Here is a 21,399-nt window from a genome sequence, read left to right as displayed (position 1 = left end):
GCTTTTTCTGAAATAGGTCACTGCTGAGTCTGTTGTTTTGAGGAAAAAGGACAGAGAAGGATCTCAGGGCTTCCTCCTTATATCCACATCTTTCCATTCCCTGGAATGAGCATCAAGAACATAGGCAGAGACAGAGACTCAGCCAGCTAAACATTAACCATTAGACTAGGAGGCTGGAGGCCTGGCTTCCAGGCTGCCATTAACTGCTGGTGACCTTGATAAGTCACCTTCCCTCACGGGGCCTCAGTTTTCTTTCTTTTTTTTTTTTTTTTTTTTTTTTTTTTTTGAGACGGAGTCTCGCTCTGTCACCCAGGCTGGAGTACAGTGGCCAGATCTCAGCTCACTGCAAGCTCTGTCTCCCAGGTTTATGCCATTTTCCTGCCTCAGCCTCCCAAGTAGCTGGGACTACAGGCGCCCGCCACCTCGCCCGGCTAGTTTTTTTTGTATTTTTAGTGGAGACGGGGTTTCACCGTGTTAGCCAGGATGGTCTCAATCTCCTGACCTCGTGATCCGCCCGTCTCGGCCTCCCAAAGTGCTGGGATTACAGGCTTGAGCCACCGCGCCCGGCCCTCAGTTTTCTTCTCATTTTAATAAGAATGTTGGATTAGGGGCTGGGCGCAGTGGCTCACGCCTGTAATCCCAGCACTTTGGAAGCTGAGGCGGGTGGATCACCTGAGGTCAGGAGTTTGAGACCAGCCTGGTCATCGTGATAAAACCCCATCTCTACTAATAATATAAAAATTGGCTGGCCATGGTGGCAGGTGCCTGTAATCCCAGCTACTAGGGAGGTTGAGGCAGGAGAATCGCTTGAACCTGGGAGGCAGAGGTTACAGTGAGCCAAGATCATATCATTGCACTCCAGCCTGGGAAACAAGAGTGAAACTCCGTCTCCAAAGGAAAAATAAATAAATACATAAATAAATAAAGAATGTTGGATTAGATCAGGTTCCCAGATTTGAGGCTTTCATGGATAAATAAAATTTCTATCCACCAAAAAAAGAAAAGGTTGAGATTTATTTATTTATTTTTTCCTGAGACGGAGTCTGTCACCCAGACTGGAGTGCAATGGTGCGATCTCGATTCACTGCAACCTCCTCCTCCCAGGTTCAAGCCATTCTCCTGCCTCAGTCTCCTGAATAGCTAGGATTACAGGCATGTACCACCACACCTGGATACTTTTTTACATTTTTCTTAGAGACGGGGTTTCACCATGTTGGCCAGGCTGGTCTCCAACTCCTGACCTCAAGTGATCTGCCTGCCTCAGTCTCCCAAAGTGTTGAAATTACAGGTGTGAGCCACAGCGCCTGGCCATAATCAAAACTCTTGAATCAAAGCTAGGACTAGGTTGGGTGTGATGGCTTATGCCTGTAATCCCAGCACTTTGGGAGGCCGAGGCGGGTGGATCACTTGAGATCAGGAGTTCGAGACCAGCTTGGCTAACATGGTGAAACTCCATCTCTAATAAAAATACAAAAAATAGATATAGTAGTGCATGCCTGTAATCCCAGCTGCTTGGGAGGCTAAGGCAGGAGAATCCCTTGAACCAGGGAGGCAGTGATTGCAGTGAGCCAAGAAGGTGCCACCCGCACTCCAGCCTGGGCAACAGAGAAAGACTCCGTCTCAAAAAAAAAAAAAAAGGTCCTGGCATGGTGGCTCACGCCTGTAATTCCAGCACTTTGGGAGGCTGAGGTGGGTGAATCACGAATTCAGGAGTTCGAGACCAGTCTGGCCAACATGGTTAAACCCCATCTCTAGTAAAAATACAAAAATTAGCCAGATGTGGTGGTGCACCTATTAATCCCAGCTACTCGGGAGGTTGAGACAGAACAGCTTGAGACAGGAGAACAGCTTGAACAAGGGAGGCAGAGGTTTCAGTGAGCCGAGATTGTGCCACTGTACTCCAGCCTCGGGGACAGAGCAAGACTCCGTCTTGGGGCAGGGTGGGGGGAGTGGGGCGGGGGCGATAAATAAAGAAAGATACATGGATGAATGGATGAAGGACAGATGGATACATGGATGGATGCATGGATACATATGTGCATGAACTGGCTGAATGGAATGCAGGGTGACCTGGGAAGAGAAAAGTCGAGAGCTGGCCATAGGATCACTAACCCAAAGCACAGCCCATGGAGTCTAAAAACAGGAATGCTGAAAGGTTGGGGAAGCTCCTGGCTTTCAGAGGAGGAGACTGCAGAACTTCCTCCTGGCTCAGAGGTCATTCATGAGGGAGCTAGGAAGGAGTTCAGAGTCCTCTGGCGCTCCTTATCTGTTTATTGACAGAGTGTAATTCCATGGTCCTTCTTCGCCCTTGTATCACCTTTTTTTTTTTTTTTTTTTAAGACTGGTCTCACTCTGGTCACCCAGGCTGGAGTGCAATGGTGCAATCTCGGCCTGCTGCAGCCTTGACTTCCCAAGATCAGGTGATCTTCCCACCTCAGACTCCCAAGTAGCTGAGACTACAGGCATGTGCCATCATACCCAGCTAATTGTTTGTATTTTTAATAGAGATGAGGTTTCACCATGTTTCCCAGATTGGTCTTGAACTCTTGGGCTCAAGTGACTCACCTACCTTGGCTTCCCAAAATGCTGGGATTACAGGTGTGAGCCACTGTGCCTGGCCCTCTTGTATCATCTTAATCATTTTATTTTAAACAAATGAATCCCGTTCCCTGTCTCCCATAATAAAATGTGGTTTATTGAGGATGAGGCTATGACTTTTTTTTTTTTTTTTTGAGATGGAGTCTTGCTCTGTCACCCAGGCTGGAGTGCAATGGTGCAATCTCAGGTCACTGCAACCTCCACTTCCTGGGTTCAAACGATTCTCATGCCTTGGCTTCCCGAGTAGCTGGGATTACAGACGTGTGCCACCATGCCCAGCTAATTTTTGTATTTTTAGTAGAAATGGGGTTTCACCATGTTGCCCGGACTGGTCTTGAACTCCTGGCCTCAAGTGATCCACCCACCTAGGCCTCCCAAAGTGCCAGGATTACAGGCGTGAGCCACTGCACCCTACCCCATTCTCATTTTTGACCAACAACCAAAGCCCAAGGGATGTCATTCGGTTTTAGCTGGTGGCTGGGAATCAGGTTCCTGGTCCAACCACTGACCCTCCAGGAGATGGAACTAGTCACATTCCCAGCAAGACCCTCTTTCTCCACGTTGGGCCTTCAGAAGAGACCCCATTGAGTGTGAAGGGTGTAGCTATAGTTAGTGGGATGTCAGTGAAAGGACACACGACCCAGGTCCTCTTTTCCAGGAACTAGGGAAGCTGGCTATTTAGACTGATGTGAGGTGAATCCTCTTATGTGAAGAATTCCATCCTGATTTACTTAAGGTACTCTTTGACGCCAAATGTAACCTTTTAAAAGAATAACGACAGTCAATGGTTATTTATTTTTTCATTTATTTCTTCAATATCCCTCATTACGGGCAAGGTACTTTTTACAAATTCCATATAATTCTTGCAAAAACCCTTTGATCCCAGTATTTGTGTATATTTTCCAGATTATGTGCTAGATAAAATGGCCACAAGTTCTTTGTCACTTCTCTCTTGAAGAGATGGGGTCTAGTTCCTCTCCACTAGAATCTTTTTGGGCCCTGTGACTCATTTGCCTGAGAGAATGCTACAAAAGTGGCATTCTGGGACTCCTGTAGCTGAAGATGCTTCTCTCCGGGTCTCTTGAAATGCTCACTGTTGGGCCTGGCGTGGTGGCTCACACCTATAATCCTAGCACTTTGGGAGACTGAAGTGGGCAGATTGCTTTGCACTCAGGAATTCAAGATCAGCCTGGGCAACATGGCGAGACCCCATCAAGAAAATACAAAAGACCCCTACAAAAAAATACAAACAATTAGCTGGGTGTGGTGGCATGCCCCTGTAGTCCCAGCTACTCGGGAGGCTGAGGTGGGAGGATCAGGGAAGCAGAGGTTGCAGTGAGCCGAGATCACAGCACTGTTGGGACTCTCCCAAGAATGCAGCCACCACATTATGAGAAGTTGAAGCCGCATGGAGAGATCATGTGCAGATGCTCCATGTAACAGCTCAGGCGAGTTCCCAGCCAGCAGCCAGCAAGTGAGTACGCCATCTTGGACACCATGCCCCAAGCAAGCCTCCACATGGCTGCAGCCCTAGCTCTAACTAACACTACACAGAAGAGAAGAACCACCCAGCTGATCCTGGTCAACCCACAGAATTGTTACAGAAAGTAAACTTTTGTTTAAAGCCTCTGAGTTTTGGGGTGGCTTATTATGCAACAATAGAGAACTGGAGAGATGAGAAAGCTAAACATCAGATGATATTATTCCCGTTTTTGCAGCTGATGAAATTACGATCCAGGGAAGTTAAACAACTTCCTTGAGGTCACATAGCTAAGGAGCCAATGGAGAAATTAGTTGGGAGTCAGACTTTGAGTTTTTGGTCTCCAAAGCCCAAGCTTTTATGCATTCTGCTCAGCGGGCTTTTCTCCATATCTAACTCCCACACCAAGTGCTTACAAGTATGTGGGACATTGGGATGGGGATGTCTGTTTTTTTTTTCTTTGAAATGGAGTCTCACTCTGTTGCCAGGCTGGAGTGCAGTGGCGTGATCTCAGCTCACTGCAACCTCTGCCTCCCAGTTTCGAGCAATTCTCCTGCCTCAGCCTCCCGAGTAGCTGAGACTACAGGCATGCACCATCACGCCCAGCTAATTTTTGTATTTTTAGCAGAGATGGGGTTTTACCATGTTGGCCAGGATGGTCTCGATATCTTGATCTCGTGATCTGCCCGCCTCGGCCTCCCAAAGTGCTGGAATTACAGGCATGAGACACTGCGCCCGGCAATTTGTATTATTTTCAACCACCCACCTGCTAGCCCCAAGCCTCACCCTAGCCTTCCATGTGCCTGAGCAGGGCCACCTGCATTGGATTGTGACATCAGTGAGATATGAATGTTTATGGTGTTGAGCCACTGAGATTTTAGGTTTTATCTGTAGCATCTCTTAACTAATGCATCTTTTTTTTTTTTCTTTGAGACAGAGTCTTGCTCTCTCACCCAGACTGGAGTGCAGTGGGGCGATCTTGACTCACTGCAACCTCTGCCTCCCAGGTTCAAGCGATTCTCGTGCCTCAGCCTCCTGAGTAGCTGGGACTACAGGTGTGTACCACCATGCTGGGCTAATTTTTTTTTTTTTTTTTTTTGAGATGGAATCTTACATTCAACCAGGCTGGAGTGCAGTGGCACCATCTTGACTCACTGCAACCTCTGCCTCCCAGGTTCAAGTTATTCTCCTGCCTCAGCCTCCCGAGTAGCTGGGACTACAGGTGCATACCACCAGGCCCGGCTAATTTATTTTGTATTTTTAGTAGAGACGGTGTTCTGCCATGTTGGCCAGGCACTCCTGACCTCAGGATCCACCCACCTTGGCCTCCCAAAGTGCTGGGATTACAGGCGTAAGCCACCATTACTGGCCTAATTTTTGTATTTTTAGTAGAGACAGGTTTCGCCATGCTGGCCAGGCTGGTCTCGATCTTCTGGCCTCAAGTGATCTGCCCACCTCTGCCTCTCAAAGTGCTGGGGTTAAAGGTGTGAGCCACTGCACCCAGCCCAATTTATTTTTCTTTTTTTTTTGAGACAGAGTCTCACTCTATCACCCAGGCTGGAGTGCAGTGGCGCGACCTCGGCTCACTGCAACCTCTGCCTTCCGGGTTCAAGCGATTCTCCTGCCTCAGCCTCCTGAGTAGCTGGGACTATAGGCCTGTGCCACCATGGCCAGCTAAGTTTTTGTAGTTTTAGTAGAGATGGGGTTTCAGCATGATGGCCAGGATGGTCTTGATCTATTGACCTTGTGATCCAGCCGCCTCGGCCTCCCAAAGTGCTGGGATTACAGGCATGAGCCACCGTGCCGGGCCCCCAATTTTGTTTTTAATGGGGTAAGGATCAAATGGATGAATCTTGTGTTTGTTTCCCCCAGGAAACTTGACAAGTTTGGAGGACAGGGCATCTACCTTCTTCCTGTCTGCAAAGTCTCTGGCCTTCCTCCACATCTACTGATATTTTCTTTCTTTTTTTTTTTTGTCTTGAGATGGAGTTTTGCTCTCGTTGCCCAGGCTGGAGTACAATGGCGTGATCTCGGCTCACCGCAACCTCCGCCTCCCAGGTTCAAGCAACTCTCTCACCTCAGCCTCCCAAGTAGCTGGGACTGCAGATGTGTGCCACCACACTGGGCTAATATTGTATTACTATTTTTTTTTTTAGTAGAGATGGGGTTTCTCCATGTCGGTCAGGCTGGTCTTGAACTCCTGACCTTAGGTGATCTGCCCATCTCCACCTCCCAAAGTGCTGGGATTACAGTCATGAGTCACTGTGCCCGGCTGACATTTTCTTTCTTTTTTTTTTTTTGAGACGGAGTCTCGCTCTGTCACCCAGGCTGGAGTGCAGTGGCCAGATCTCAGCTCACTGCAAGCTCCGCCTCCCGGGTTCACGCCATTCTCCTGCCTCAGCCTCCCGAGTAGCTGGGACTACAGGCGCCTGCCACCTCGCCCGGCTAAGTTTTTTGTATTTTTAGTAGAGACGGGGTTTCACTGTGTTACCCACGATGGTCTCGATCTCCTGACCTCGTGATCCGCCCGTCTCGGCCTCCCAAAGTGCTGGGATTACAGGCTTGAGCCACCTCGCCCGGCCGACATTTTCTTTATTGTATCACACCTAACATTATTACCAAATTATTTCAGTACCAAATCTGGGTTTGTAATATCCATATCTATATCTAGTATATGTACCTATAACATTAGCATCTGTGATTATTCAGTTGGTCTGATTCCCCCACCAGGCTGTGGGCCATGACTGAGAGTGGCCTTGCCTTAGTATACGGGTGTCACTCAGATGTACCAAGCAGCAGCCAAGTCTCCAGGAGCCCCAGTGACTTAGAGGCCTGTAGTCTCTTCTGTGGCCACAGGGTTCCCACTTTCATGAGCAGAGATTATGCAAAGGTGACCTCTACTGACCAAAGGAAGAAACGGCTGTTACACACTCCCTGTTCCTTCTAGTTCAGCAAAAAGACTAACGTAGTCACTGCTGTCGGCCAGGCACTTGATATGTACTATTATGCCATCATCCTTGCATTTGTAATGTCTGCATCTACAAAGTAGGCATCATCACCCTGCTTTATAGATGAGGAAATGGAAGTTCAGGGAAATGAAGTAACTCCCTGAGTTCTCACAGTGTTAAGAGGCATCACTAGGATTCAAGTCAGGTCTGTCTGATGCCAATGACTTTGCACTGTCCTCGAGGCACCTGCCACTCAAAAGTGTGGCCCAGGGATTACCAGAGCATTGGCATCTTTGGGAGTGTTAGCGATGTATACCTCAGGCCCCACTCCAGACCTAGTGAATCAGAATTTGTAGCCCAAGGAGAGCCACCAGGGGATTTGTGATAATTGTGTGCACTGGTATGCATGTTAAAGTCTTAGAAACAGGCCAGGCACAGTGGCTCATGCCTGTAATCCCAGCACTTTGGGAGGCCAAGGTGGGCGGATCACGAGGTCAAGAGATCGAGACTATTCTGATCAACATGGTGAAACCCTGTCTCTACTAAAAATATAAAAATTAGCTGGGCGTGGTGGTGTGTGCCTGTAGTTCCAGCTACTCAGGAGGCTGAGGCAGGAGAATTGCTTGAACCCGGGAGACGGAGGTTGCAGTGAGCCGAGATTGGGCCACTGCACTCCAGCCTGGGTGTCAGAGTGAGACTCCATTTCAAAAAAAAAAAAAAAAGTCTTAGAAACACCCTGACTCCCAGGAGGTGGCAGGGAGACCCCAACATGGGTCCTCTTGGGAAGAAGTTAAATTTGTACATTGCTTTTCTTTTTTTTTGAGAGACAGGATCTTGCTCTGTCATCCAGGCTGGAGAGCAGTGACACAATCACAGCTCACTGTAACCTTAAACTCCTAGGCTCAAGTGATCCTCCTGCCTCAGCCTCCTGAGTAGCTAGGACTACAGATATGCACTATATATATATGTTTTTTTTTTTTTTTTTTTTCTTGAGACAGAGTCTCGCTGTTGCTGAAGCTGGAGTGCAGTGGCACAATCTTGGCTCACTGCAACCTTTGCCTCCTGGGTTCAAGTGATTCTCCTGACTCAGCCTCCTGAGTAGCTGGGATTATAGGCGCCCGCCACCATGCCTGACTAATTTTTGTATTTTTAGTAGAGATGGGGTTTCACCATGTTGGCCAGGCTGGTCTCGAACTTCTGACCTCAAGTGATCCGCCCGTCTCAGCCTCCCAAAGTGCTGGGATTATAGGTGTGAGCCACTGTGCCCGGCTTTTTTCATATATTTTTTTGTAGAGATGGGTCTTATTATGTTGCCCAGGCTGGCCTTGAACTCCTAGTCTTATGCAATCCACCTCCCAAAGTGCTGCAATTACAGACCTGAGCCACTGCACCTGGCCTGCTCACTTGTCTATTCATGCAAGTTAAAAGTGCCGTCTACCTCCAGTCTTACAACCTGTGTGACCGTGGGCAAAATATTTAACTTCTCTTAGCTTTTGCTTCTTCATAGAAATTTGAAGACCAGATGACTGTGCAAGTAAAGTGTCAGCACAATATAAGAACTCAACAAATGCTGCTATTCATTCATTCATTCTTTCAGTAACTACTGAGCGCTCATGCCAGGCACCAGCACTGGTGGGTAAAGAAGACATAGGCCTACTCTAATAGAGCTTATAGTCTAATGGGAGAGACAGACATTAACCAAGTGCTTATGAGTATTTGGGACATTAGGATGGGGATGTCTTTTTTAAAAAATCTGTAGGCTGGGCACAGTGGCTCACGCCTGTAATCCCAACACTTTGGAAGGCCGAGGTGGGTGGATCACCTGAGGTCAGGAGTTTGAGACCAGCCTGACCAACATGCTGAAACCCCATCTCTACTAAAAATACAAAAATTTGCCGGGTGTGGTGGTGGGTGCCTGTAATCCCAGCTATTAGGGAGGCTGAGGTAGGAGAATCGCTTGAACCCAGCAGGCGGAGGTTGCAGTGAGCCAAGATCGTACCATTGCACTCCAGCCTGGGCAACAAGAGTGCTACAGCATGGGAAACAAGAGTGAAACTCTGTCTCAAAAAAAAAAGAATTTTGTATACATTTTAGGAGTACAAATACCATTTTGTTACATGGCTATATTGCGTAAGTGGTGAAGTCTGGGATTTTAGTGTATCCATCACCCAAATAATGAACATTGTGTCCATTAAGTAATTTCTCATTATCCACCCATCACACTAGGATGAGGATGTCCAGTGAAGTGTATGAGTGGATGAATTTGGCTGTTTGCACTGGAGTATGCCTTTAGCATAGACGTATCCTTTCCTTCCTTCTGTTCAGAGAAGGTGAAACTCAACCTCCAGTTATTCACCCCCTAGTTAGGCCTAATGCCCAAAGCCCAAAGCCTTCAGGCTCTTCTGAAGTATTTCTTCCTTGCAAGGTCAGTCCCCCACTCTTACTAGGAGATGGAGCCTGACCTTCACTTGAGTGTGGCTGGAGCAGAGAGGGGAAGTGTGGTGAGAGATGAGCTGGTTAGACTTGACCCTAAAGGCAAGGAGGAGTCATTTAAGACCCTCCCAACACACAGTAAATGTCTGCCTACCTTGGCCACTTTTCAGTTCCTGAAGTCGTATTCCTCCCAGCTCAAGGCCTTTGCACATGCAGTTTCCATTGCTTGGCAAAGTTTCCCCACCTCTCTTCACTAATTCCTACTCATCAGTCACAGGCCAGCTCAAACATCACTTCCTCCAGGAAGTCTTCCTCGACTCCCCAGACAACTTCAAGACCCCAGACTAACACACTGTATTTTCGCTCCTTGGCACGTATCACGGTTTGGAAGTGTATATTTGTGTCACTGCTTGCTTGGCATCAGTCTTCCCACAACTAGGCTGAGAGCAGTGCTGGAGTCTGTTTTGCTGTTTTTTCTTTTTTGAGACAGAGTTTCACTCTTGTCCAGGCTGGAGTGCAATGGCACGATCTTGGCTCACCGCAACCTCTACCTCCCACGTTCAAGCAATTCTCCTGTCTCAGTCTCCCAAGTAGCTGGGATTACAGGCATGCGCCACCACGCCCGGCTATGTTTTGTATTTTTAGTAGAGACAGGGTTTCACCATGTTGGCCAGACTGGTCTTAAACTTCTGACCTCAGGTGATCTCCCCACCCTGTTCTCCCAAAGTGCTAGGATTACAGGCATGAGCCACCACACCCAGACCACCGTTGCTGGTTTTCTTGCCAGCACTGAGCATGGTGACTGGTGGCTCCAAAATCAAGACAGCTGGGACCTGCTCAGCACAGGCCTCTGAAAAGATGGGGGTGGATACTCAGGAGTTTGAAGCTCTTGCCAAGATCTGAAGTCAGGGAGACAGTCCGAGACCACAAGGGCACAGGAAAGACACAGCGAGGGCTTGAGTGAAGGCAGAGGTCGCAGGACTGTAGACTGCGATACATTCCTAAGTCATTGGAGAAGGACAGGTAGAATGTGGAAGCAAGCAGGGGTGGCAAGAGCCACTTGCAGGTCCCTGCTTGGTAGAGGGAGCATGGTGGTGCCATTCCGGAGACGGGGTCAGAGACAGTGACGTGCCATCTACACCTCCTACCCCAGCCCTTCCTCCTCCTGGCAGTGGCACGGACTCTGTCCCCTGAACCAGACACAGGGGACACAGCTCAGCAGCACAAATCCCTTTTATTAACCATCTTCCCTTTCCCGAGTATACACAAGTAGAAAATAAACAGTGAAGTACCCCGACAGGGAGAGTGGGGAGAGGATGGGAGGGGGCTCCTGAGGTTAGGCCAAGAGGCCAGATTCCAGCTCCTTCTCCTGACTAGTCTGTCTCTGTGCAATGACTCCACTCACATCCCTCAACCCCCGAAACACGGCACTGGGGGACTGCAGCCCTGCTGACCAGGCTGTCCTCCTAGCCCTGTCAGGGACTGGTGCTGGCAGAGCTTGGTGCTGTGCCGGAGACTGACAGAAAACAGTACCGTGGGTCTGGCCCCGTGGGCAGAGAAGATCAGGCACCAAGAGGGGATGTGAGAAAAGGCAGTTTATCCATCTGGAGACTGGACAGAAGCCCGGCCAGCCTCCAACCAGCTTCTGCTTCTTAGATCGGACTGCCCTGAGTGGTGGGTGGCTGGGCAGGAGGTCCCTCTCATACCCTGTACAGAGGTTTTGGGGAAGAGGGGCCAAGGAAACGCTAGGGGCTCCAGGTGGAGGAGGAAGCCTGATTGGTGCCTGGGATTGGCCAAAGTGAGAGGGGGTAGCTGAGGGGCTGAGGTGGTCAAAACAAGAATATAGTGGGGAGGGGGGTGGGAGGTGGGGAGATAGCCTATCTCTTCACCCTGCCTGGGGTAACAATTCCAATGTGACATCAATGTGGCTGGCCACTGAGGCCAGGCCTGATGGACATGTGTTGCTGAAGAGGCTGATAAGAGAGCCCCCCTCTGCCCCCAATTATGTGCGTGGGAGAGACTGAGCTATACAGTGAAATGGGATGGGAGGTGAAGAGGTGACGGGGTGAGGGGAAAGGAGCAGACAAAATCCAGACTGGAAGGGAAATTTCCAGGCCAGTGTGGCAGGCTCAAATGCTGCCCATCGGTGACAACCCAGCTGCCTTTTTGTTTTTGTTTTTTTGAGATGAAGTTTCACTCTTGTTGCCCAAGCTGGAGTGCAATGGCACGATCTCAGCTCACTGCAATCTCTGCCTCCTGGGTTTGAGTGCAGTAGTATCTGGGATTACAGGTGCCCGCCACCATGCCCGGCTAATTTTTTGTATTTTTAGTAGGGAAGGGGTTTCGCCATGTTGGCCAGGCTGGTCTCAACCTCCTGACCTCAAGTCATCTGCCCGCCTTGGCCTCCCAAAGTGCTGGGATTACAGGCGTGAGCCACCGCACCCGGCCCTGCCTATTTTTTTTGGTCTCTGGGTAGTCAGGCTAGGGCTGGCGGGGGAGGAGGCAGAGGAGAGGCAGGGAGAAGAGAAAACATCAGTGAAAAAGGTGTCGGGGAGGTACACCCTGATTCTCATCAGCCCAGCCCACACAGAGGGGCTGAAATGTTCCCAGCCTTCTCCATCACCCACCCTGGGGCCTCTGAAAAGAGGGGCCCATCTCAGACAGAAAAGCAGATATCCCCCAACCTTATGGGGAAAGCTAACAGAGGAATACTCACAGCACCATGGCACGGGGCGGCCCTTGGCTTCAGAGCCGGGCTGGCACCGTTTGTAAACAATAGACCTGGTGATGTCTGGGGATGGAGGAGAGATGCCCAGCCTGGACCATCAGGTTTGGTGAAAGAGACACGGTGAGGCCCCTCAAGGCCTGGGAAATGTCCATTAGCTATGGGAAAGAGGCTGACAGGTTCATGGTGGGGGTTGCCCAGGAAGATGTGGGCAAGGCCTGAATCTACCTGACTATGCATTTGTATGACTTCAGTGCTACCTTTGGAAATGACCAGGCTCCTGAGGAAGCTACCACTGGCCTGGGGTAATAAGCACAGCCCCTACTCAGGATAGGGTGCTCTGTGGAGGATGGTGGCCTTCTGTCCATAGTCATTCTCCAGAGGGAAGTCAGGAAGTCAGACTGGATTCTTTCTTACGAGATCTACCGACTCTCTTCACCCATGGATTCCAGGCATGGAGAAGCTGAGAACTGGGAGAGGAAGAAGGTTCCTCTATGATGTGAGACTTCCTGCCAACATCCACAGCACTGCCAGCACCGGGGAGCAGGAAGAGGACTGGGTTTGAGCTGTCCAGAGGTGTGGGGCCTGAGTTTGCCCCAGTCCCTGGAAGAGGATGTCCGGATGTCATCCCACCAGTTGGAATGATCGTGGACTAACAATGGCCCCATAGCTCTAAGAGATGGGTTCCTGCGACCAATGGCAAAGGCCTTGTGTTCCCTGGGAGGCAGTGGTTATGCCAAGAGATCCACAAAGATGGCATTGGCTGTGGTCTGGCCGAAGATGAAGGCTCCCAGGGTGACCAAGAGGACTCCGTAGCTGACCAGCACCCACCAGCTAGAGAACAGAGGGTGAGAGAGGTCTGATCAGTCATCCCATCCCGTGACTGCAGACTTCAATATATATAACTGTTAATTACTGTAATTATCCCACTTCTCGTGTTGGTAGAACACTTCCTATTTCCCAAAGACTTCAATACGAAGGTAGTGTGGGGCCAGGTGTATTGTCCCTAGTCCATAGGTAAGAAGACCAAGATCTAATGGGAGTAACTGATTGGTCATATCATGCCAGGATTCGAATGTAGGCATCCTGATGGAAAGATGTTCAGAAAAAAGCAGGTCACATGGAATGTGGTCTATTTCATTAAAAAAGGAAACAAAAAGTAGACATCTGCAAATGTATGTACCAATAACAGCAACAGGGATAAAACGGAATTGAAATAAAGGGTGATTTCCGGCCAGGCGCGGTGGCTCACGCCTGTAATCCCAGCACTTTGGGAGGCCAAGGTGGGTGGATCACCCTTCTCCAATGAGGTCAGGAGTTCGAGACCAGCCCGGGCAAGATGGCAAAACCCCATCTCTACTAAAAATAGAAAAATTAGGCTGGCTGCCGTGGCTCATGTCTGTAATCCCAGCACTTTGGGAGGCCGAGGCAGGTGGATCGATCACCTGAGGTCAGGAGTTTGAGACCAGCCTGGCCAATGTGGTGAAACCCTGTTTCTACTAAAAAAAAAAATACAAAAAATGGCCGGCTGTGGTGGCTCACGCCTGTAATCCCAGAACTTTGGGAGGCCAAGGTGGGTGGATCACCTGAGGTCAGGAGTTTGAGACCAGCCTAGCCAATATGGTGAGACCCTGTCTCTACCAAAAATACAAAAATTAGCCAGCTGTGGTGGCGCACACCTGTAGTCCCAGGCACCCTGGATGCTGAGGCACAAGAATCGCTTGATCCCAGGAGGTGGAGGTTGCGGTGAGCCGAGATCGTGCCACTGCACTCCAGCCTGGGTGACAGAGCGAGATTCCATCTCAAAACAACAACAACAACAACAAACCCAAAAAATTAGCTGGGTGTGGTGGCACATGCCTGTAATCCCAGCTACTTGGGAGGCTAAGGCAGGAGAATCACTTGAACCTGGGAGGCGGAGGTTGTTGCAGTGAGCAGAGATTGCACCACTGCACTCCAGCCTGGGCAACAAGTGAAACTCCACCTCAAAAAAAAAAAGGGTGATTTTTTATCTTCGTCTTTTTTTTTTTTGAGATGGAGTTTTGCTCTGTTGTCAGGCTGGAGTGCAGTGGCGCGATCTCCACTTACTGCAATCTCCGCCTCTGAGGTTCAAGCAATTCTCCTGCCTCAGCCTCCCGAGCTGGGACTACAGGAATCCGCCACCACACCCAGGTAATTTTTGTATTTTTAGTAGAGACAGGGTTTTGCCATGTTGGCCAGGCTGGTCTCGAACTCCTGACCTCAGGTGATTTGCCTGTCTTGGCCTCCCAAAGTGCTGGGATTACAGGCGTGAGCCACTGTTTTTTTTCTTCTTTAGACATGTTTGTATTTTTTTGGGGGGGATGGAGTTTCCCTCTTGTTACCCAGGCTGGAGTGCAATGGCGTGATCTCGGCTCACTGCAACCTCCACCTCCTGGGTTCAAGCAATTCTTCTGCCTCAGTCTCCCAAGTCGCTGGGATTACAGGCATGTGCTACCATGTCCGGCTAATTTTGTATTTTTAGTAGAGATGGGGTTTCACCATGTTGGTTAGGCTGGTCTCGAACTCCTGACCTCAGGTGATTGGCCCATCTTGGCCTCCCAAAGTGCTGGAATTACAGGCGTGAGCTACTGTGCCCAGCCGACATGTTTGTATTTTTACAATGAACAAACAAAGTTTTTTACAATGAACAAGTATTGTTATGTAATACGTTTTTTTTGTTGTTGTTGTTGAGACGGAGTCTCGCTCTGTCACCCAGGCTGGAGTGTAGTGGTGCAAGCTCGGCTCACTGTAACATCCAACTCCTGGGTTCAAGCAATTCTCCTGCCTCAGCCTCCCGAGTAGCTGGGATTACAGGCATGTGCCACCATGCCTGGCTAATTTTTGTATTTTTAGTAGAGACGGGGTTTCTATATGTTGGCCAGGCTGGTCTCGAACTCCTGACCTCATGCGACCTGCCCGCTGAGATTACAGGCGTGAGCCACCACGCCTGGCTCTTTTATGTAACAAGTTTTTTAAAAGCATGCACCTGTTCTCAAGCTTTCTACTATTCAGGGAAATGTGTACATGAAAACAACGTGTTTTTTGTCCCTCTGTCTAGCAAAACTTAGAAAGGTTGTACTATCCAGTGCAGGCAGGGGTGTGAGGAAACGGGGACTCCCATTCACTGCTGCTGGGACTCTAACTAGCACTGCCTTTTTGGAGGATAATATGAACCCATGTGCCAAAGTAAAATGAACGTGGTTTATGACCTCACAGTTTCCATCTAAGAACTGATCTACCCAAATCCTTGAACATATGTACCAAGAAGTATAAGAGTATCACATTCAGGACAGTTTCATACAAGAGTATATTCTACAGTCATTTAAAAAAGGAAAAAGCATGGCCAGGAGTGGTGGCTCACACCTGTAATTTCAGAACTTTGGGAGGCCGATGCAGGTGATCTCATGAAGCCAAGGAGTTTGAGACCAGCCTGGGCAACAAAGTAACACACTGTCTTGGCTGGGCTCGGTGGCTCATGCCTGTAATCCCAGCACTTTGGGAGGCCAAGGCGGGTGGATCACCTGAGGTCAGAAGTTCGAGACTAGCCTGGCCAACATGGTGAAACCCCGTCTCTACTAAAAATATAAAAAATTAGCCGGGCGTGGTGGTGGGCGCCTGTAATCCCAGCTACCCAGGAGGCTGAGGCAGGAGAATTGCTTGAGCCCAGGAGACAGATGTTGTAGTGAACCAAGATCATGCCACTACACTCTAGCACTCCAGCCTGAGCAACAAAGCAAGACTCTATTTCAAAAACAAAACAAAACAAACGCTGCCTCTACAAAAAATAAAATAAGTAGCTGGGTGTAGTGATGCATGCCTGTAGTCTCAGCTACTTGGAAGGCTGAGGTGGAAGGATCACTGGAACCCAGGGGTTGAGGCTGCAGTGAGCTATGACTGCACCACTGCACTCTAGCCTGGGTGACAGAGCAAGACCCTGTCTCTAAAAAAATTTTTTTTTTTGAGATGGAGTTTCACTCTTGTTGCCTAGGCTGGAGTGCAATGGCATGATCTCGGCTCACTGCAACCTCCGCCTTCCGGGTTCAAGCGATTCTCCTGCCTCAACCTCCCAAGTAGCAGGGATTGTAGGCATGCACCACCACGCATGGCTAATTTTGTAATTTTAGCAGACACGTGGTTTCCCCATGTTGGTCAGGCTGGTTTTGAACTCCTGACTTCAAGTGATCCACCCGCCTCGGCCTCCCAAAATGCTGGGATTACAGGTGTGAGCCACAGGGTTGGGACAAAATTTTTTTGTAATTTTTAATTTTTTTGTCTTCCAAGACTTCATCATTCAATCTTTCTTAAAATAAATAAATAAATAAAAATTTTAAGCAGCAGATCTTCTTATGCTGATGCAGTTGAGTGAAAAACAGCAAGTGGCAGACCAGATGCCGCGGCTCAGGCTTGTAATCCCAGCACTTTAGGAGGCTGAGGCAGGAGGAACACTTGAATTCAGGAGTGCAAGGTCAGCCTACGCAACATAGTAAGAGCCTGTGTCATAAAGAAAAACAGTGTTGAGGGGGAGCTCAGTCCTTGTTTTTGCATATGGCCTTTGAAGATCAAAACATCTTTTTTTTTTTTTTTTTTTTTCTGGCCTTCGAGCTGTCCAGAGGTTTTAAACAAACTACCTGAACAAAATAAACAAATGGGACCTGAGATCTGTCTTCAAATGATTTTGGGGGGCAATACTCCTCCTAAGGCCTTTAAATATTTTTTATGGTAAAAACGAACGTCAGTGGCCAGGCGTGGTGGCTCAAGCCTGTAATCCCAGCACTTTGGGAGGCTGAGGCAGGCGGATCACCTGAGGTCAGGAGTTCAAGACTAGCCTGGCCAACATGGTGAAACCCCATCACTACTAAAAATACAAAATTAAGCTGGGCACAGTGGCTCACACCTGTAATCCCAGCACTTTGGGAGGCCAAGGCAGGCAGATCATGAGGTCAGGCATTCAAGACCGGCTGACCAATATGGTGAAATCCCGTGTCTACTAAAAATACAAAAAAAATTAGTTGGGCGTGGTGGCGTGTGCCTGTAGTTCCAGGTACTCGGGAGGCTGAGGAAGGAGAATCACTTGAACCCAGGAGGTGGAGGTTGCAGTGAGCCAAGATCACACCACTGCATTCCAGCCTGGACGACAGAACGAGACTCTGTCTCAAAAATAAAAATAAAAATAAAAATACAAAATTAGCCAGGTGTGGTGGTGCGTGCCTGTAATCTCAGCTACTCGGGAGGCCGAGGCAGGAAAATCACTTGAACCTAGGAGGAGGAGGTTGGTGACCTGAGATCGCACCATTGCACTCCAGCCTGGGCAAAAAGAGCAAAACTCCAACTCAAAAACAAACAAACAAAACAACAACAACAACAAAAATAAACATGTCAGTTACTTCAATCGGTAACTACTGTTCCACTACTAGATTGGGGCTGGGGGGGTCCCTGAGCTCACCCCCTACACAAGAGGGAAAAAAAGAAAGCATTGGGAAGGTAAGAGAATTAACTGCTGTCTATACAATACTAATTTTAAGTCCAGAAAATGCAGATTGGTGTGGACTGGCATTGGTCAGTGCAGGGATATGGAAGAGGAGGCTGGAAAAAGCTGATAGCCAGAAAGGGCTGAGAGAAGCCCAGGCGCCAGGTCCTGCTGAAGAGCAGGGGATCATTAGAGAGGCTGTGGGACAAATTATAGGAGCTGGGGAGGCGGGGTCTGGGTCTGAGGCAGTGGGGGTATAGGCTGAGAAAGGTGGGATAAGAGCTTTAACAAAACCTGTTTGAACGTGGTATGGGACTGTAAGGGGTGGAGATCTGACTAGAAACTGGAACAACGGGACTAGAACAGGAAAGCGAAACCTGAACCTGAAATCATTTTTTTTTTTTGAGATAGAGGTTCACTTTGTCACCAGGCTAGAGTGCAATGGTGCGATCTTGGTTCACCGCAACCTCCTCCTCCCAGGTTCAAGCGAGTCTCCTGCCTCAGCCTCCCGAGTAGCTGGGACTACAGGTGGCCACCACTATGCGCAGGTAATTTTTTTTGTATTTTTAGTAGAGACGTGGTTTCACCACATTGGCCAGCCTGGTCTTGAACTCCTGACCTCAGGTGATCCACCTGCCTTGGCCTCCCAGAGTGTTGGGATTACAGGTGTGAGCCACTGCACCAGGCTGAAATCATTTTTCATAAAACAAAACAAATGCCCTGCAACTGTGTATACATCTGCATAGCTATGTGTACACAGACATGCACACATGTACACAAGTGGTTGAGAAGGACACAGACCGTACTGGTAACATGGAGCTATCTCAGGAGAAGGGATGTGGGGGCGAGTGGGTTGTGGGGGAACTGGGACTTCCATCTTTTTCTATTAAGCCCTTTATTAATGTTCATATTGTTAACAACTAGCACACTACCCAATTTTTAAAAGTATTAAAAAAAAAAAAAAACAAAAAACCCAGCTGGGTGTGGTGGCTCACACCTGTAATGCCAGCACTTTGGGAGGCCAAGGAAGGAGGATCACCTAAGGTCAGGAGTTCGAGACCAGCCTGGCCAACATGGTGAAATCTTATCTCTACTAAAAATACAAAAATTAGCTGGGTGTGGTGGCGGGCATCTGTAGTCCCAGCTACTCGGGAGGCTGAGGCAGGAGAATGGCATGAACCTGGGAGGCGGAGCTTGCAGTGAGCCGAGACTGTGCCACTGCACTCCAGCCTGGGCGACAGGGCGAGACTCCGTCTCAAAAACAAAACAAAACCAAACCCATGATTTCTAAGTACACAAGCCTCTGACTCCTATCTGTTTTAAGGCCCCCACAAAGCCATGTTCCAATCCAGTGCCTCCCTGAGAGGATCAAGGACTGGGCCCTGCTTTACCTGGCTGGTTTGACCTCTTCCATCTCGGAGAGTTTGGCTTGAATGAGGCACAGCCCTAGAAGAGAAGAAGTGGCCCTGAGCATTCGTGAGGGGAGAGGGCTCCCTCCCTCCTAACCTTCCCCTTTCCCAAGAAGCAGTGCTGGATGGAGAAAGGCCCATGTTTACTCTTCTAGAAATTCCATCTCTGCCCCCATGCCACATCCACCTGGGGACGTCTGGCATCTGCTCTCCCATGACAGGCCAGCATCTGATAAGATCCCTTGGGCAGCATGCTAGACTCAGAGCTAAAGGGACAGCACTCAATGGTGACTCAGTGGTGGCCCAACCCCAGGGGTCTTCCCAGTACACTTCCGAGCAGATCTGGCTCCCCTGCTCCAGCAAAGTAGCTGGGGCTTTGAGGGTGGCTTCCTGGATAAAGACAAGTTGGGTAAGGGTAGAACTCATGGCTGGGCCAACAGGACACTTCTCCAGGGATCTGGTGGTAGATCTGTGTCTGGAACCCAGGTCCTCTGATGTCTGTGTCAGGGTGTCACCCCTAGACCCTACTGCCCTCTGGGCTGTAATGGGCTGAACCAGCCAGACAGATCCCTCAGTTAGGGAGCAGCAGACACCTGAATGAATGGTTAAGAGAACAGACTCTGAACCCAGACAGTGTGGGATGGAAAAGGTTTGTTACTAGTCGAGTTTGTTAAGCTCTAGGCAAGTCTGTGACCCTTTCTGAGCCCCACGTGCCATCAGTAAACTGGAGATCACAACTACACCTTCTTTCCAGGTAAACTGGAGATCACAACTACACCTTCTTTCCAGGAGATAATGCTTGGACGGGGGCCATCACAGAGGCGAGGCAGGTGATTAGTCAGTGATGGTGGTTACTCTCTCCTGCATGTTTGGATTAAGTAGGGAGCAGAGGCTAGGGAGGCCCTGGGAGTCTGTGCTGTGGGGCTGTGATGGGGCGCCAGGGGTCCGCACCTGGGAAGACGAAGATGAAGCAGGCGGCCAGGCCTCCAATGACTGAGATCACCTTGCCGATGTCAGGGATGAAGAGCGCCAGCAGCAGGGTGAGCAGGAACCAGACCAGCGTCTGCAGCACTCGCCGCCGCCGCTCCCGCCCCACGTCCTCCTCCACTGGCACCCCCTGGTAGCGCAGCCACAGGCCTTCCACCACCGCCCTGCCCACATGGAGAGGGGCTTAGGGGTGCTCCTGCCGCTAGCAGCCTCCCACCTCTAGCTCACAGGAGCCAGACTCCTAATTGGGTAGACGGCAGGGAAAGCCCCATTCCTGAGCCTCAGTTTCCTCTTCTGTAAAATGGGCCACCAGCACTCTGTTTACCACGGCGACTAGAGATGGTGAATGTGGAGAGCTTAGCACTTTGCTTTACATCACATGGAAACTGATATAGTTTTTTCCTTAAAAGGAACTCTCTGGGGTATGCAAAGGGCAGGGTGTCCACGTGAAAGCTCAGGAAAGGATCTGGATAGAGATTCTTTTGTTTTTTTCTGAGACAGGGTCTGGCTCTCTCACCCAGGCTGGAGTGCAGTGGTGCAATCTTGGCTCACTGCAGCCTTGAACTCCTGGGCTCCAGCCATCCTTCTGCCTCAGCCTCCCAAGTGGCTGAGTAGCTGGGACCACAGGTGCATGCCACCACACCTGGCTATTTATTTTATTTTGTGTAGAGATGGGGGTCTCAGTAGGTTGCCCAGGTGGTCTTGAACTCCTGGGCTCAAGTGATCCTTCTGCCTCAGCCTCCAAAAGTGCTGGGATTAGAGACATGAGCCACCGTGCCATGCCCTGGATATTCTTACAGGACTCATGGAATGTTCTGGTGACCCCAGGACAAAGGGCGCTTCTGAGACCTGTCTTGGGATACGTAGGGACCCATCCTAGGCACTGACCCTTTCCTACAGGCTTCAGTTTCTCCTTCTACAGGATGGGGTCCACACAAGGCCAAAGGACCATGCTGGAAGGGCTCACAGGGGCTCGGAGGGGCCCTGGGGAGTGGAAGGGGGCTCACCGCCCACAGAAGTGCAGGATAGGGTAGGAGGTGAGCACGCTCAGGATGATGAAGGCTCGGGCAACGGCCACAGCCATGTCCTCCGAGGGGTAGGACAGGAGCACGTCAGGATCCACAGCAGCTCCAAAGGTCAGGAAGCCACAGATGCCTGGGGGCCGGAACAGCTGGGTCAGGGCAACCGTGGGAGGGTAGTGGGGTGGACTGTGCACTCCACCTAGGGACAACATCAGCTGGGAGGCTGCTGTAGCAGCTCTGGACACTTAGACGGAGGCTCAGAGTGGGAGATGGGGCTCTGATCAGATGCCTCCCTCCCTGACTTCTCAT

General features: G+C 49.7%; 1 protein-coding gene across 1 annotated transcript; it reads right to left on the bottom strand.

The window, feature by feature from the left end:
• Positions 1–10,674: 10,674 nt before the first annotated feature.
• LOC126947301 (putative sodium-coupled neutral amino acid transporter 7) lies at positions 10,675–21,393 on the bottom strand. Its single transcript, XM_050777995.1, has 4 exons — positions 21,076–21,393; positions 20,033–20,232; positions 19,064–19,118; positions 10,675–13,018 (listed from the first exon to the last, which is right to left on the bottom strand). The coding sequence occupies exons 1-4, from the start codon at positions 21,300–21,302 to the stop codon at positions 12,916–12,918; spliced, it is 585 nt and encodes a 194-aa protein (XP_050633952.1). The 5' UTR covers positions 21,303–21,393; the 3' UTR covers positions 10,675–12,915.
• Positions 21,394–21,399: the final 6 nt, after the last annotated feature.

The sequence above is a fragment of the Macaca thibetana genome, unplaced genomic scaffold (assembly GCF_024542745.1).
Source record: "Macaca thibetana thibetana isolate TM-01 unplaced genomic scaffold, ASM2454274v1 unplaced_scaffolds94, whole genome shotgun sequence".
Taxonomy (NCBI): Eukaryota; Metazoa; Chordata; class Mammalia; order Primates; family Cercopithecidae; genus Macaca; species Macaca thibetana.
This window is presented reverse-complemented; position numbering and strand designations above follow the sequence as displayed.